Genomic DNA, 16,651 nt, shown 5'->3' on the forward strand with positions numbered 1-16,651 from the left:
TTACACAGATCTCTAATCTTAACTGCCTTGCCTAGAGCCTGGAAATTAGTTTTATGGGCCTCTGGAAGGAAAAGAAAAGCAAGAAAAAGAACAAACATAGGCAAGTGTTTGCAGTCTCCCATTTATGTCAATAGCAGACTGAAATACAATTTCTAACACCATGTGAGACTATGAATCAGCTGCACAGTAAGACAGGCCATTATGGTGTGTCGGCCTGGGGACCCTGTTCAATTCTCCTGGACTCCTAAGCACCTAGCTGACTTTGGAAAATGGAGATTTGGATCCCAAATCTCTTAGGCACTTTAAAAAAAATTACCCAAAGCTTTTTTAAAATAAAACCTAATTTCTGGGTTAATACAGGCAGCATCCCTTAACATGTATCATGTCTGAGTACGCGGTGAATGACCTCCTTGACTTTCCACACCAGAAAGTAGAAAACATGCCCTTTAGACTTCTGCTGCACTGTATGATTTTGAACTATATCCTCTATCTCGCTCCCCAAAGAATATTACCAATTACAATAGTTTGACTCACTGACGTAATTCATTTCCTAGGCTGATGCGTCCGTATGAATATTTATTCATAGTTTTTAAAGCTGGAAGGGACCATTATGATAATCTAATCTGACTTTCTGCAAAACACACCATGGAACCTCAGCCAATAATTTCTAAAACAAACCTATAATTTCTGTGTGAGGTAGAGCATATCTTTTAGAAAGACATCCAATCTTGATTTCAAGACCTCAAGTGGTGGGGAAACCTCTACTTCACTAGTACAGTTATTCCAAGTAGTAATTACCCTCCCTGTTAAAGTCTGAATTTGTCTAGCTTCAGTTTCCAGCCACTGGAACTTATCATACCTTTTTCTGCTAGATTAAAGAGCCACCTGCTACCAGAAATCTTTGTTTTCCAGACCTTGAATAATTTTTGTTGCTCTTTTTTGAACCCTTTCAACATCCATTTTGAATTCTGGACATTGTAACTGGACCCAGTTGTGCTGGGAATGACTCATAGATTCCAAGGCCAGAAGGGACCATTGTGATAATCTATTCTGATCTTTTGTAGAACATAGGCCAGAAAGCTTCCCCAAAATAATTCCTAAAGCATATCTTTTAGAAAAACATTCAACCTTGATTTAAAAAATGTCAGTGATGGAGAATCCACCATAACTCCTGGTAAACTGTTCCAATGGTTAATTATTCTCACCATTAAAAAAATTACCCCTTATTTCCAGTCTAAATTTATCTAGTTTCAACTTCCAGGCACTGGATCATGCTATACCTTTCTCTGCTAGACTGAAGAGCCCATTATTTAAATATTTGTTCCCCATATAGGTACATATAAACTGTAATCAAGTCACCCTTTAATCTTCTCTGTGTTGAGCTAAATAGATCAAGCTCTTTGGATGCATCATTTTAAGGCATGTTTTCTAATAATTTAATTATTCTAAATCAAATACCTTCCAGAAATCGAAGTACATTATGTCAACACAGACACCTTTATCAACTAAACTTGTAATCTGAATAAAAAATTGTTTTGACAGGGCCTATTTGCTATAAAGCCCATGTTGATTGGCATTCATTATGCTACCATTCTTTAATACTTCCTTCATTATTTTTAATCTGACATAAAATAAGTACCACAGGTCTGAGTTTTCACTGCCTCTCATCTTAGTTAATCATTTATACCAGTGCAAAGTGGGTACAAAAAGCTAAAATTCTGATTCGCTTTTGTTTTCATGAGGCAATGGAGAATTAGGCCCTAAGTCTTCAGTAGTAAATTGAAATAACATAATCTTCAGACATTCTGATGACAAACATCAAACTTTTCTTTATTTGCATTCTTACTTGGGTGCTATTCACTGTTTATGGCCCGAATCTGAAATTTATCTAGTGACAGATTAAGGGAAATGTACACACTAACAGAGTCTTTGAATCCAAAATCAAAACAAAAGCTATGTTACATACCGATTCCAACAGGAATTTATCATCTTGATCTGAAAGAAAAATCAAAAGGCTCCCTTGGCAGACATTATTCCCTGATACTAATTGCTAGGAATCTGTAAGGAACTTGATATTTTTGTTTTTGACTGAAGATTTATAAATGGTAGGAGGCTATTGTTTAACCCTGTGACGTAATTATGACCATATGTCAACGGACAGACATGCATTGTTTTAGTGCTGCTAATTGGAAAGTAGACAAGTATGAACAAGCTCAACCCTGCCCCTGGACTGTGCACATCCGTCATTAACAGAAGGCAAAGACAGACCGTGAGGGGAAATAGGCTTTATACACATTTTCTGCATCAGGCATGATATCTTAATTTTCTATGAGTCATTTTCTTGTCCTCTAATTGAAAAATATTAATTATTGAGTATTACTCACCCATGTCATACAAATGTCTGCATCATCAGTTAGTAATGTGTTTTGGGATGTTGGTAGAACCCAGAGAATTTCTGAAACTGTGTTTTTTTTTTTTTACTAAAAACAAAAATAAAATAACAAACGTGTTTTTCCTCCTGAAGGGGCTATTGCTGTGAATGCATTCAAACCCTGATTTGGCTAATTCAAGACTCCTATATCTTGCCATTTACACATAGAAATCTTAGACTTTGGCTTCTGCTGGGTGAAAGTGGGAATGGAAAGAAGAAACTGTCTGAATTTTAAGCAGCTGGGGCTGCAGTCACAAAGGGAACGTAGGTGTTACGTGTTAACTCCTAGATGCCCTTCCATCCAGTGGAATTCACAGCCCTGAGTTAGGCACCCAAGCTCCCCTGTGCATTCTATGGGGAGAGTTAGACACTTAAAGAAGGGATTCATAGAAACCAGCAAGCTGAGTGTGAAGTTGCCTAAAGTAGCCAGGGGTAAAATGTAGGGCAAAGGGGCAGGGTTTAGGGCCCAGATCCACAAAGGGACATAGGCACCTAATTCCCAGGGATTTGGGACTTAGGTGCCTAAGTGACAGGCTGGAGGAAGACTTATTTCAGCTCAGGATTCTCAGCCATGAACCCATTCCTGGAGTTGGGCACCTAAACCAGGTCAGGCCTTTCTTGTGAAAAGGGACATAAGACTCCCCCTGCCCCATTTTAGCCAATAGCCCAGTGGTTCGGGCATTGACCTGGGAGGTGGGCGATCTGTTTTCAAATCCTGTTCTGTTTGTTGTGGAGTACGGACTTGAATCCTGGTCTCCCACCTCCCAGGAGAATGCTGTAAGCGCCAAGCTGTTGGGTATTCTGAGAAGGCAGAGGGTTGGGGTGCCAGGGGTGAGAGCTCCGGCTGGGGGAGTGGGTTCTGGGATGGGACCAGGGATGAGAGGTTTGGGGTGCAGGCTGCCCCAGGGCTGCGGCAGGGAGAGAGGACTCCCCCAGCCCTCTCTTGCCGCAGAAGCCCAGGGCCAGGGAAAACACCTCTCCTCGGCCGCAGCAGCTCCGGGGTTCGGCTGGGGCCAAGGGAGCGGTGCCTCTTCCCAGCTGCGGTAGCTCTGGGGCTCAGCTGGGCTGGGGGAGAGACACCTCTCCCGACCTGCCCAGGCCTTTGTGGCCTTAGAGGGAACTTAGCACTTTACCGCTCTAAAACTGTGTGCAACACGAAAGTCAGCTGTAGGCAGAGAGGGCACTGGAGAGGCTGTGCCTAGGGGCGCATAAGGTGTAAATCTGGCCCTGCCCACAAGTGAGAGAGGTGGGGAAATGCCTCATTTGAGAATCCTGTGGGGCTTAGGCACGAGCAAGAGCTCTAAGCAGCTTGTTAGTTGTGTGGTGGCATCAGGTCTTAGGGGGCTTTGTGCATGCCCACCAGGGGAAACACAGGCGCCTACAGGATTAGGTGGCAGATGAATGGTGGTTTTGTAAATGTCAGTGGTGTCTAAATGTTGGACTTAGGTGCCTAAAGAGGCAGTTGGGTGCCCAAATCCCTTTGTGATTCTAGGTTGTGGTGATGCACTTTGTCCTTTAAGAAAAGGAGTACTTGTGGCACCTTAGAGACTAACAAATTTATTTGAGCATAAGCTTTCGTGAGCTACAGCTTACTTCATCGGATGTTTCATCCTTTACTTTTTCTTTTTTACAATACACTCTCTCTCCCTTTCTGGGTCAAGCTCTCTTACAGTTTCCTACTTGCATGAAAAAACTTAGCCCACCTGACTTGAGGCCCCCACTTTTGAAAATATTGTGAGTAAGCACAAAAAAGTAGTGATTTTTTTTTTAAAGCCATAATATCTCATTCCTTTTAGGCAAATCTGTGATTTATTACTGAGCGCTAATCTACAGTAACATGGCATGTTTAATCACAATTACATGAAAAACTAACAAATTATTACAAAAAGTTGTATAATTCCAGAATTACTTCTCATTGCACAGAGATGTAACACAACCCAAAACCACTGAACTCAAAGGAACTATTTATGTGCTAAAAGGTATTCAAGAGCAGAAGCCTTTGCAGGATCTGGGCCTAATCTTACTGTTTTTTTTCAACTCTAATCATGGCACAAAATAGTTTACAAAAAGTGGAGGGAGGGTGAAATAAGAGTTTTTTGAAATCTTAAAGCACCCTACAGACGGATTTCAATTGACTTTTCAAATGACAATTGCATTCCAATGGATTTTGCCTTTATAATTTAGGACTAGTGCTGTTGATTTAATTATGTAAATTAGAAACCAGTTGCCCTGTGGATCCAAAACAGGAAAAAGCACATCAGGTGAAAACCTGGCCCTCTTGAAATTGGATTTTTACCATTGACTTCACGAGAGCTAGGATTTCACCCACTGACTCTGATCTTATCCTTACTAAGGCAAAACTCCTGATGACTTCAGTAGGAGACTTGTCTTGAGTAAAGACCACAGGAGTGAGCCCCAGCCCCTGGAATGTAGCTATATTGTAAATCATTGCACATGTGTATTTTCCTAACCCGACCACACATCTTCAATAGCCAGAAGCTATTATTGTGATAGGACCACCATACCTTACTCAACTATAGCCTACCATAATGATGCATTTATGGTACTGACCCTGCAGTCCTTCTAGTCAATGTGTGTTTTGTCATCGTGTTAAAGGAGAGCAGGCCCTTTGCTTAAGTAATGGCATTTGGGGTTGGGTTGGCATGCACACACACAGTGCATAAAAGCAAATCAAACACTGAAGATCTCTTGTGCTCAGACAGTTTTTTTCAGTGTCAATAACCCTTTTGGGTAGGACAATGTGAAATGTTCGATACTCCCTAGATCTGTATGTAGCACAGGCTTAACCAAAGAGCAATAAGATTTGGGATAATCGATGATGATGGTGATTTATACAATGTATAAATAAATGCATTTTGCATTATTACCAACAGGGTCACTGAGTATATTCATGGATGCAAATTGGACAGGACATTATTCGGTCTCTAATAGGAGTGTCCTTTTTATTCCTGCTCCCCACAGCAAAAACCAGCATGCATTGCTGAGAACAGCCCCATTAGGGAGCAGCCCAGCTGCTCTTTGCAGCCACTTTAATGAGTTTCTTAATATTGTGTCAGAGGATATATGGCACATTTAACCCTGTGATGTGAATTTCTTCTGTTTTCCTTGCACACACTTTGTTCTTTTAATTCAACTCTTTCTATGAAATATGGCTACAGTGTTGCTCGTATACCTATCTAATGCAGGTCATTCAGCATCCACCTTACAGTATCTGTCTGGCTGTCTATCTGTCACCCATCACCATAGTATCTGAGGGCCTTCCATGTAAAATCAATAGCAACAGAAAAATGTTTAATGGAATTTATGGAGTCTCTGGAACGTCTCCCCTTTTAGGGTCAAAATTCGGCTTGGAATAGGGGTTTTGTTTCTGATTTAATTTTTTTTTGTTTTTGTTGTTTTGTAGGGGTTCAGGTATAGACAGGGGTGTCAGTGATGTGGGTGTCCATCTTTTGATGGAAAGCTTTTTCAAAGATATTCTAGGAATTTGGAATAAGCTCTTTCATTAAGTGTTCATGAATCATGTATGAGTGTTGTGAATCTTGACTGGAAAAGTGACATGGGTAAAACATAAAGGAATTCAGACTCATCTTTATTTCCAGGATCAAAATGACTAGGGTAGCAGCTTCACAGCCTTACCAGTTTAAGATGTGTATTTTTTTTTTAAAAAAAGAAAAGGCAGCTTTAAAAATTGTATTAATAAGAGACACATAAATTAAATTATTGTCATGTGCCAGATGCTCCTTATTACTGCTGATTTCAGTTTGTGGCAGAGAGGGGAGACCGAGGACCATATTGGTTTCAGTGAAGAGTTCTACTTAAAAACTGATGGCACAATAGGGCCCAAACTGTTATTACAGATAACTAATATTTAGTAATTTACTGAACATTACCCATGATCTAAATCTTATCTTGAAAATTATAGCTGATCATTTATTTTAATTACTTCAAGAAAACTGTAGACATAACTGTTAATTTTCTAATTATGATAAAGCTGAATAAAAAATACCTGCCATGCCTCTGAGCCTTGAGACGAGGCCCAACATTAAGCATTTTATGGTGTTTGATTTTGATCTGAGGCTTTTATTTTCCAAGCCTTGACTTTGAAGACTTTGTTCAAAAACTACCACCTTCTAACACACACAATAATCCTGCCAGAGGCCTGACAACACCTCATAAAAACAACCTTATGCTCACAAAAGAAATGAATTTCAAAGAGGATCCAGAACCGAAATATGTGAGTGGCAAGCAACCAATGAGGAACTGGCTTCGTCTCCTATTCAGAGCTCTGGTTGTGAATGGCTAACATTTTCTAATCGCCCAGCTCTTTTAATTGGAACACTGATAATGAAGGTCCCAGAAGAATCTCTGGCAGAAGGAATTCCAGACAGCCTGAAGACGAAGTTTAAAATAGACACTATTTCTAATAACAGATAAATCACGCTGGACCAAACTACTATCTCTTACCAAAATAGTGGGTCAAATCCTACAGTTCTTACAAATGAAGTCACTAGGCGTTTTGGATGAATAAGGACTGCAGGATTGAATCCACAGGCAAAAATAAGATCAAAACCCCCATATTGAATCTATTGTGCGGGTGAGTTGGGATTTTCTATAAAAATCAAAATATCAAATGTTGATGATCGTGTTTCTATTCCTTCCAATATCTATAGTCTACAGTTTAGTAAAAAAAAAAACAGACTTACAGCCCAGCTGGCAAGGTTCTAAAAATTAATTTAGAAGTGATGGATTTCCTTAATTTCAGTATTATGCTTTTGCTGCTTGGAAAGAGTAGAGTAAATCTACCCATATAAGAAGAGTGTGGCCTCTTTTCCCCCGAAGAATGCAGAACAACAGTATACCTAAGGTGCTTCTTCCATTTTGACAGTAGTGGGCCCAGCCTTATTTCCCATTTTGAACTTGACTCTGCAAGGTGCTGCGGAGCACTTTGGCTTAAAGTGCCTCTGAAGAGTTCTAGTGGTAACAGCAGTAGGTCTTCTGCCTCCCAAGTGCCGGGGCAGGCATTTACCTTCCACGTCAATGTCAGGGGAGGGACAGGATAAGCACACACCAGCAGCCCTTGCTATGCTTTTAGACAAGATATAGCTTTCACTTCCACCCAGAAGAGGCCTTCTGACATCGCCAGCAACTCGGAAGCACAGCCAAAGCCATGCCACTGACCGATCCAGACAGCACCTTTCCCTCTTGTGCTCAAGACCTGCTGGCCTGAAGCATTGTGGCTCTTTTGTGCAAGAGCAATAAGAATAAATCTCTATGCAGAAACATGTTAAGGAGGGAAGGACAAGCCTCTCTCACTCACCTACTCTACCAATGTACCACTACTGGAGCACCCATAAATTAGTCTTAAATCAGTAAAAATATGAGTGGAGAGGGCAGGATCCTGTAATACAATGGTCTGTTGCACAATATGAACATGAACCTTGAAGAAAAGGAAAATATGGCTATTATGAAGGTGACTTAATGTTATTTTTTCTGGAACAGGACACATCAACAACCATTCCCATCATTCTACTAGTTAGTGTGATGCTAAAAATCTTATTAACAGCAGAAAAAATATCTGATGTGCCTTTAGGAATCCATTTCTCCCCCTAGCTATGTGCTGCATATGGACTCATTAATAGATGCAGAAAGGTATGCACACGTGCATCAAGGCTAGAATGTTACAGTCCTCTTGCTTAAAATCATTAGTAAGATGATTTTACTTATATATCTTTACTTTGGCAGAAATGGGCTGGAGGCTGAGTGGATTATTCCACAGCATAAGTTTTGCATATCCCTTCTTCTGTGCAGCAAGAGAGAAACCGAGAAACTCCTGCTTACGTAAAAGGAGCAGAATAGTCACCTTAGTAACCCCAACTCCTGCTGTTCATAGAGATTTTTCAAAATATAGTGCTCTGACAATACTTTAGTAATTATCTATATTTATAACACCAAGGGCTTGCACCCATTCAAGGCAATGCAGTGCTTAATTTGTCAAGGAAGAGGTGCCAGAAACCAGCAAGTGCAGAGGTGCTGGGGCTATGAACTGCCAAGCCTAGAAGGGCCAGGGCTCAGCCCTGGCACAAATTAAGCACTACTTAGATGCCTAAATCCGAGTTTTAGGCTTCACTGCGAAACACACAACTCCTGGTGAACTTTGCGAGCACCTAAACTCACTTGGTGCCTGCGTTTTCAGGGTAAAAGTTCCCTAAGCCCCTATGTTCCTGCCTCTGAGCTTGTGCACTATTGCCCCACTCTAGGTGTCAGAATGCCTATCTCCCATGTAAGCTCCCGAGCAATCCATGAACAGAGGGAAGATAGGCATTTACCCACCTATCTCATGTGTGGGGCCCAATCCTGTAGCCTGCTTGTTAGGGCACCCACCTGGGAGGAGGAGGATCAGCGTCCAGTCCCCCTGCTCTAATGTCTCTTTAGCCACAGTGGAACAGCTTCAACAGGAGAAACTGAGGGAAGCCCAAATCCAAATATCCTATAGCTAGGTGGTTAGAGCTCTCCCAGAGAGAGGTGGGAGACCCCTCTTCAAATCAGGGGATTGGAATATTATACAGGAAGATCTGGATGAGCTTGAAGACTGGGGCGGGGGGAGAGAGAACTAGGATAAAATTCAATGGTGCAAAGTCATGCACTTAGGGTCTAAGAAGAATTTCTGTTACAAACTGGGGCCTCCTCAGTTGGAGGTGACAGCAGAGAACAGAAAGCTAGATGTGTGGGTTGATCACACGATGACGATAGGCCACCAGTGTGATGCGGCTTTGAAAAAGGCAAATGAGATCATAGGATGTGTCAGGTGAGGCATTTCTAGTAGCCACACAGAATTAATGCCTCTATCCAAGGCACTGATAAAACCTCATGTGGAATACTGTGTACTGTTGTGGTCACCCATGTTCAAGAAAGATGAATTTACATAGAAACAGGTGCAGAGAAGAGCTACGAGAATGATCGGGGAATGGAGGGTCTATCTTACAAGAGGAGACTGGAAGAGCTTGGCTTGTTTAGTCTATCAAAAAAAAAAAAAGCTGAGAGGGGATCTGACTGCTCTCTATACATATGCTAGATGTGTAAATACCAGGGAGGGTGAAGAGCTATTTATGCTACTGGATGTTTGCACAAGAACAAATGGATGTGAACTGGCCATGAACAAATTCTGGCTGGAAATTAGAAGGTTTCTAATCACCAAAGGGGTGAGGTTCTGGAACAGCCTCCCAATAAGAGTTGTGGGGACAAAGAATTTAATTACTTTCAAGAGAGAGCTGGACAAATTTATGAGTGCAGTTGCATGAGGGGGTTGCTTGTGATGGTAGGGGGCAAGGCTCTATACCCCTGGGTCTCACTTTGTCCTATGTCTCTAAAGCTCATGCTTCATGGTTTCAGATGGCTACCTGCAGGAGTCAGGAACGGATTACCCCTCACCTGTAATATTCTGGGTTTCTTTTAAACTTCATCCAAAGCATCAGGAATAGCCATGGCTGGAAATGGGACATAGGATAGAAGGGTCAGGACCCTGAGGTGGTACAGAGCATCCTCTTTCTTAGGTGCTTCGCTGGTTAGTTCTTGCTCACCTGCTCACCACATGTGAGGGCAGGATGGAATTTTCCCCCAGAGCAGATTGGCAGTGACCTTGGAGGGTTTTTGCCTTCCTCTGCAGTGAGTGGGTGCAGGTCACTTACTGGGATTATCTGGGTATGTCTCAATCCTTTCCCTGCCATCGTGAGGGCCTCAGGCCCTGGTACACCTCAGTCTCGTCTATTGTTTTCCTGTTCCACATAATAGTTTAGTCTCCTGTAGACTTAGTACTTTGGTCTAACTTTGGCTTTAAGTTTAGGGTGATGGTGTTCTGTGATCTACAGGAGGTTAGATGAGATAAGTGGTTTGATTGGGTCCCCCTTTGTGTCCATAGTCATTTATGCCCCTCCCTCCAAGTACATATACCACCCCCCAGTTCTGGAGGCAGAGCAGAGAGCAGCAGCTGCCAGCTAGGTGCCCAGCTCTGAAGGCAGCGTGGCAACATCAGCAGCATAGAAGTAAGGTTGGCAATGTGAAAAGTGATATTTATCAATATCACTTTTCACAGCAGACTTAATGCCCCCCCGCTATTGCTGCTCCTTCTGGGGGCTGACAACTTTACTGCCTCCAGGTGAGGGACTGGCAGGGGCGGGGGAGGAAGGAGAGCCTGAGTCCAGGTGGCAGAGCTTTGGCTTTCCCCTTTAGCTCCACCTCCCAGGTGTGCATGGCCCTGCTGCAGGAGTCCCAGTCACCTGGGGCTGACCATCAGACTTCTTTAAAAGAAAAAAGCCTCCCTTGCCAGGCCCACCCCACAGTTTGAGAACCTCTGGAGTACATAATCTGGTGGTCCCTTCTAGCATTAAACTCCATGGCTTTTGCTCAAACAAATTTGTTAGTCTCTAAAGTGCCACAAGTCCTCCTTTTCTTTTTATGGCTTTTCTGAAATCCTTTCATCTCCTTCGGCAAAAGGGGGAACTGAACCCGAGTCTCCCCCATCCCAGTTGAGGGGCGGGCCCCTGTTTGTGTTTGCAGAACTGAGCCCTGAGTGAGGCTGGAAGGAACCAGGGAAGTGCTGTGCAGGAGGGAGACACCTGCAGCTCTCGCCGCTCTCTCAGCATTTACCTCAACTCGCGCTCTCACAAATTAATCCCACCCTCTTGTCAGTGTGAAGCAACTTCCTTGGCTCCTCTCGGTGTGCCCAGGAGGGGAGCAGTGGGGGCCCTACGTGCTACCATCCCGCCCCTCTTTTGGGGGCTGTCCCTTTGCAAGGGGCGTGGCGCTGCGCCCTGCTCCACCCGGGAGAGACGCTTAACTCCCCGCACCGGGAGGCGAAAGGGGGCAGACGGCAGATCTCCCCCGGCCAGGCCCACAGGCGCTGCGCCCTCCTCCCCGGGAGCTGTGCAGTGACCGGGCATGGAGCCGGGCAGCTCCCCGGGGCTGCCCCCCGCCTTCCTCCGCCCGCCCAGCCTCTTCTTGCGGGCAGCGGCGGCCGCAGCCGCGGCCACTGGCGGCTCCTCCAGCCCCTGCTGCCCGGCGGCTGGGGGCCCGGAGCGCGGCGCCTGCTCCCCGCGGACCCCGAAGTGCGCCCGCTGCCGCAACCACGGCGTGGTGTCCGCGCTCAAGGGCCACAAGCGCTTCTGCCGCTGGCGGGACTGTGCCTGCGCCAAGTGCGCGCTGATCGCCGAGCGCCAGCGGGTCATGGCCGCGCAGGTGGCGCTGCGCCGGCAGCAGGCGCAGGAGGAGAGCGAGGCCCGGGGGCTCCAGCACCTCCTCCAGCAGCGCCCGCCCGCCGCCCGCGGGCGGGCGCCGGCGGGCGGGGGCGTGAGCGCGGAGCTCCAGCCGGGGAGAAGAGGTGCGCGAGCGGGGCGGGGAGCGCGTGGGGAAGGGGGGGGACCCGAAATCCTGGCCCCTCTGCAGCAGATGCTGACTTCAGCGTGGCCACGATTTCCCCGAAGTGTGTGCGCGCACTGGCGGGGCTGGGCAGCGGCCGTGCGCACAGACGGCGGCGCCTGTCGATACGGGGAGCTGCCCTGATGGTCCCCACGCGTTAGGGGGCAGATACCCTAAAAGAGACCTGCTCCCGCGTAGGCTCCCAAACCAGAACCTTATTTTCAGTGCTCCGCACCCAGCGGGTCCTATCTTGACGCTTACTGCCAGATTTTCAGAAGAGCCTCGTGCACGGAGCTCTTCTAAAAATCTAGCCAAGGTTGCGTGTTTTACCAGTACAGTGTATGTACGTATGTATTGCATATTTATGCGTATATAGGGAGTATATACTTAGGTGCCTAAAGAGGCAGTTGGGTGCCCAAATCCCTTTGTGACTCTAGATCCTGGTGTCACACTCTGGCCTTTAGTTTTTCTCTCTTACAATACCGTGCATGAATGATATGCACAGCATATAAACACTTTTATGCTTTTTATTAAATATGCAATTTCCTGTTATCTGTTTCATGTGTAATATATTGCATTTTGGAGTATGTGTTTGTGCACACATATGATCTAACAAAATGCAATATGTTATGCAGTAAAATAGGAAATGTCATATTTAATGTAATATGCAGAGTATTAATAAGTTCAAGATAATATCAGCAATATATGGCCTCAGTTTTGTCAACTTTTATGCATGTGTTTAAGTTTAAGCACGAGTAGTCCCACTGACTTCAGTGGGATAATTCAAATAAGTGCTCAGGTGTTTGTGCGATCAGGGTCTTTATTTTTGCATGTATATATAAATGCTAAATGTGCAATGTTATGTTATTATGCAGGATACTGTGTTGCATATTAAGGATAGTAAGCAATATGTTATCTGTGTAATATACGTCATGCAGCTTTTACAAATAAAATAAGAGACTATCAGTTTTTTTTAAAAAAAACCCCATTTTGTAAGTTTAGGAATATTGTGTTTATGAAGTTGGTGTCATGATGCCACAAAGAAGTGGATAGCTTTTTTTAAAAACAAAAACAAAGCAAACTATGGTTTCTGTTGATTTTCTTGCATTTTTGTTAAAAAATTTATCTTGCAAATTCATACTTAAGGATGAAGTCCATTTACACTACACTGGACTATAGTGACTAAGGGTGGCAGCATCAGGTCCTTAATCCTTGCTTTTGGCAATAGTTTTGATATACAGCAAAGTTAACTGAAAGACTCGCATACGCATTTGGGTATTTGATCATGCATGTATGGGAGACCATTCAGTGGTCGCTGATCCTGCAAAGGCTTAAGCATCATTGAAATCAGTGGCAAAACTCTTGTTTACTTTAGTGGGTGCAAAATCAGCCCTTATAGGACTACATATGTTTATAAGCCTTTGCAGGATTGGAGCCTTAGTTTTTAAACACTGAAAATCTATGTGGGATGGTTGCTAACAGGATTGTACAAATATGAGAAAGTTTTCAATATTTACATGTTTGTAGGACTTCTGATTTTAGGTTTTAACTGATAATAAATCAGTTTTTATCCAATAAGCACCAGAAATGGTACTTGTATTCAACAACTTGTCTATATAGAACAGTAATGCGGACTACAGTGGGTGTGATTTCTAAAAAGTACTAACATGCTCAGCCTTAATTGGTCTATGTAGATCTTTTTGTAGTACACTAGAGGTTCCCTAGTACACTTTAGTGTCATGCTGTTTGAAATTGTCATGTTCCTTTAACATTTACTAAGAGATTACTCATTTCAGTATTTACAAAGAGAGAGCCTTGGGGGGGGAAAAATACCCTCGATTTTTGAACATCTACCTAAAGTGCAAAAATTGCTAAAAATAACCCTTCGAAAATTTAAATTAATAAACCCCCCAAAACAGAAAACCCCACGTATATGCTACAAAGAAATTATGTGGATTTTCCTCTAATTAACCATTAAAGCCTTAATTCTGTCATTTGTGTGCACAGGTGGAATCTTGTGCCCCTGGAGAGTCCCAGTGAAATCAGTGTGACTTTGCAGGCACAAATGTTTACCTGCATGGGAGCAATAGAAGGATAGGGGCCTAGATTTTTGTTCTGGGCATGTCCAATATATACTTATTGCCTCCCCAAAAAAGGTATTGACATGATGTAAGTACTATGCTGAACAATTTGGGAAGCCTTGCATCATTATTCATTTTAATTTCAGTTGCCTCCTCTGTCTGTATCTCTCAGCTAAAAATAAGAAAATCTGGATCTTTCCCTTTAGATGAAAGAATGTTACTCAGTGAGGATTACCCATTGTTCAGTTTTTTTTAAAATGAGTCATTTTTCTTCTTCATGAGCATAAAAAGTAACTAAAGAGTGGGGAGGACTAAGCTGATTTTCTGCTTCCTCTCCCCAGTCTCCCCCTAAGTCAAAATCAGCTGGAGGGAATTTCCTCAAATTTCCGCACAAAATGGCACTGAGCATTCTAATGAAAGTCTGAACTTAGGAAGGAATTCTGTTGGTGAAGAACAAGAAGGAAGAGAATCCTGCCTGCTCTCTTAGCCCTGCAGAGCCAGCATGGCTGTTTCATCACTAAAGTGAGCTAATATAACTAAATAAACAGGGAGAGTCTGATGTTTTCTTATTGTATACCAGCACAGCTCCGTTGAAATGAATGAGAATCTGGGCAAGGATCCCTTGAGTACAAAGGTGCAATTTTTTTATTTGGTCACTTTTCAGATTTCAGTCTTAATTGCACTGCTTTGAATACCAAGGGATAAAATCATGGCTTCGTTGGAGTCCTTGCCAAATTTACTGTTTACTTCAGTGGGGCTCGGATTTCACCCTATATCTTTTCTTGGGAAGTGTAATGTGTACTGTGTGGAAATTTTGGTAGCTATTTATAAGACTTTTGAAGGCTAGTTGGGGAGTTTTAGACTAAATTTAATCTTTTTTTATTTCCCAGAAGAACAGGTGCAGAAGTATGACTCGTACTTCAGGGTGTTAGAAGGTCCTGTAGTCCTATCACATCCTCCTCCCCTGATATCTTCGCCTGAGTCAGCAGAAGCTAGTGGAAGCTGTAGAGTGAAGTCATCTGGGCTGGAAATCTCAGAAAAGGAAGAGAATGTTCAGTGTCCTAGTCCGGAGCAGCAGTTGGAAGGTGTAGAAAGTTCAGGATCCCTTTCTTCTTCAGACATGGAATCAGGAAATGAAAGTGAATGGTCCAAGGATTTTGCTGCCCCCCGTTCCAGTCTGCCTGCTGCTGCTTCAAGACACAGAGACCCACTTGGCATTCTCACCAAAGTCTTTCCTAGTCATAAACGAAGCAAGCTGGAGAGTATCCTGCAGTTCTGCAAAGGAGATGTGGTCCAAGCCATAGAACAGATCTTGAATAGGAAAGAGAATAAACAAAATGTCAAAGACTTTGCAAACCCATCTCGATCTGAATTTAGTGCCTTACACAGAGCCTCTAGTTTTAGCCTCACAGGATTAGGTGTTGGAGCATTTGGCAATACATCAGCTTTCTCCCCTCTTCAAACTGGTTCTACAGCATTTGGAAGTGCAACAAATCTTTATAGCCTAAACCCTAGACTGGGGATTAGCCCTCTAAAACTGGCTTATTCCACCCCTGGAAGAGGGCTGCCTGGATTTATGTCACCCTACTTAACACCTGGACTGGTTCCAGCTTTGCCTTTTCACCCAGCAATGGACTACTCCTTTTCAGGAGCGATCAAGGATGCTTCTTACTTTCCGAGTAAAGAGTCAGTCACTAGCAGTGGAATTTTCTCAAGGTTAAATCAAGAAAACCAGTAGTGCCTTTTAGCATATTCCCTTTCGTAATGCACTTCCAAAATATGCAGCTGTGATGACATCTGGACTAGTATGTCGAGCCTCAAAGGATGCTTTAATCCCACAGTCCATAGAATATTATATGAGAGGTGGCAGAACACTTCCAGTTCCTTTTTAAAAGAACATAATGAGGCATTATACACCTTTTGAATGTGATTTTTTTTTTTAATTTTAATGTAGAATGGCTTGCAAAACTCAAATATTTTTAAGCAAAAAAGAAAATACTTTAAATTATGTATTTTTCCATCCAGAATATCTGCTGTGAAGAGCTGGTTTAAAAATTAGCACTGATTTTGAAACTGAGTTTTTTATTATACATATACTTTTTGTATAATTTCTTCAAATTGTTTTGTAAATGAAACAATAACTAGGATGTATTTGTCAGTGAACAGAAATAGTTGAATTATAAGGAAAGTCCATTATAACTTTCCTCTCCCTTTTAAAAAAAAAAAAATGTTTAATCAACTCTGTGTACTTATTTTTGTTTGCATCATTGACTTTGGAGACTTAAGGCTAAGACTTTCAAAAATGAGTCCTTAATGTTAAGTTGATAAATCCATAGTTAGCACTAAAATAAGCAACGTGATTTTTCAGATGATCTTACTGAAGTAAATAGAGGCTGCAGGGTGCTAACACTTTTGAAAATCAGGCTCTTCTTTTAGGTGTCTAAGGCCCTGATCCTGTAAAAATGTATGCACATACTTCATTCTGCATTCTGAGAATTGCCCCATTTAAGTTACAGTGCTTGATTCTCAATTGTGATCAATCAGCATAGCTCAGCTGAAGTCAGTAGAACTCTGCTACTTTAAGTCAGCTGAGGATCTGGCTCATAAGGTGTAAAGTTAAGGATGTGTGAACATTTTTGTAGTATCAGGGCCTAAATGTGGATGTAGGAGCCTGATTTTAGGCACCCATTTTTAACAGCGTTAGTCC

The 16,651-nt window shown here is 42.9% G+C and overlaps 1 protein-coding gene across 2 annotated transcripts; it reads left to right on the forward strand.

The window, feature by feature from the left end:
• The first annotated feature begins 11,288 nt into the window (after window positions 1–11,288).
• On the forward strand, window positions 11,289–15,881 carry DMRTA1 (DMRT like family A1). Of its 2 annotated transcripts, XM_043547500.1 has the most exons (3): window positions 11,290–11,464; window positions 11,510–11,825; window positions 14,835–15,881. In XM_043547500.1, the coding sequence occupies exons 1-3, from the start codon at window positions 11,387–11,389 to the stop codon at window positions 15,680–15,682; spliced, it is 1,242 nt and encodes a 413-aa protein (XP_043403435.1). In that variant the 5' UTR covers window positions 11,290–11,386; the 3' UTR covers window positions 15,683–15,881. The 2 variants fall into 2 exon arrangements, with proteins under 2 accessions (XP_037757992.1, XP_043403435.1); XM_037902064.2 differs by having other exon boundaries at window positions 11,289–11,825.
• The last annotated feature ends 770 nt before the right edge of the window (window positions 15,882–16,651 follow it).

The sequence above is a fragment of the Chelonia mydas genome, chromosome 5 (assembly GCF_015237465.2).
Source record: "Chelonia mydas isolate rCheMyd1 chromosome 5, rCheMyd1.pri.v2, whole genome shotgun sequence".
NCBI lineage: Eukaryota > Metazoa > Chordata > Testudines > Cheloniidae > Chelonia > Chelonia mydas.

What these genes read in the sequence shown, in the direction of transcription:
- DMRTA1 (XM_037902064.2), top strand. Translation starts at nt 11,387, where the DNA reads ATGGAGCCGGGCAGCTCCCCGGGGCTGCCCCCCGCCTTCCTCCGCCCG. An exon ending in GCTCCAGCCGGGGAGAAGAG is followed by an intron (nt 11,826 to 14,834) that starts GTGCGCGAGCGG and finishes TTTATTTCCCAG; the next exon opens with AAGAACAGGTGCAGAAGTAT.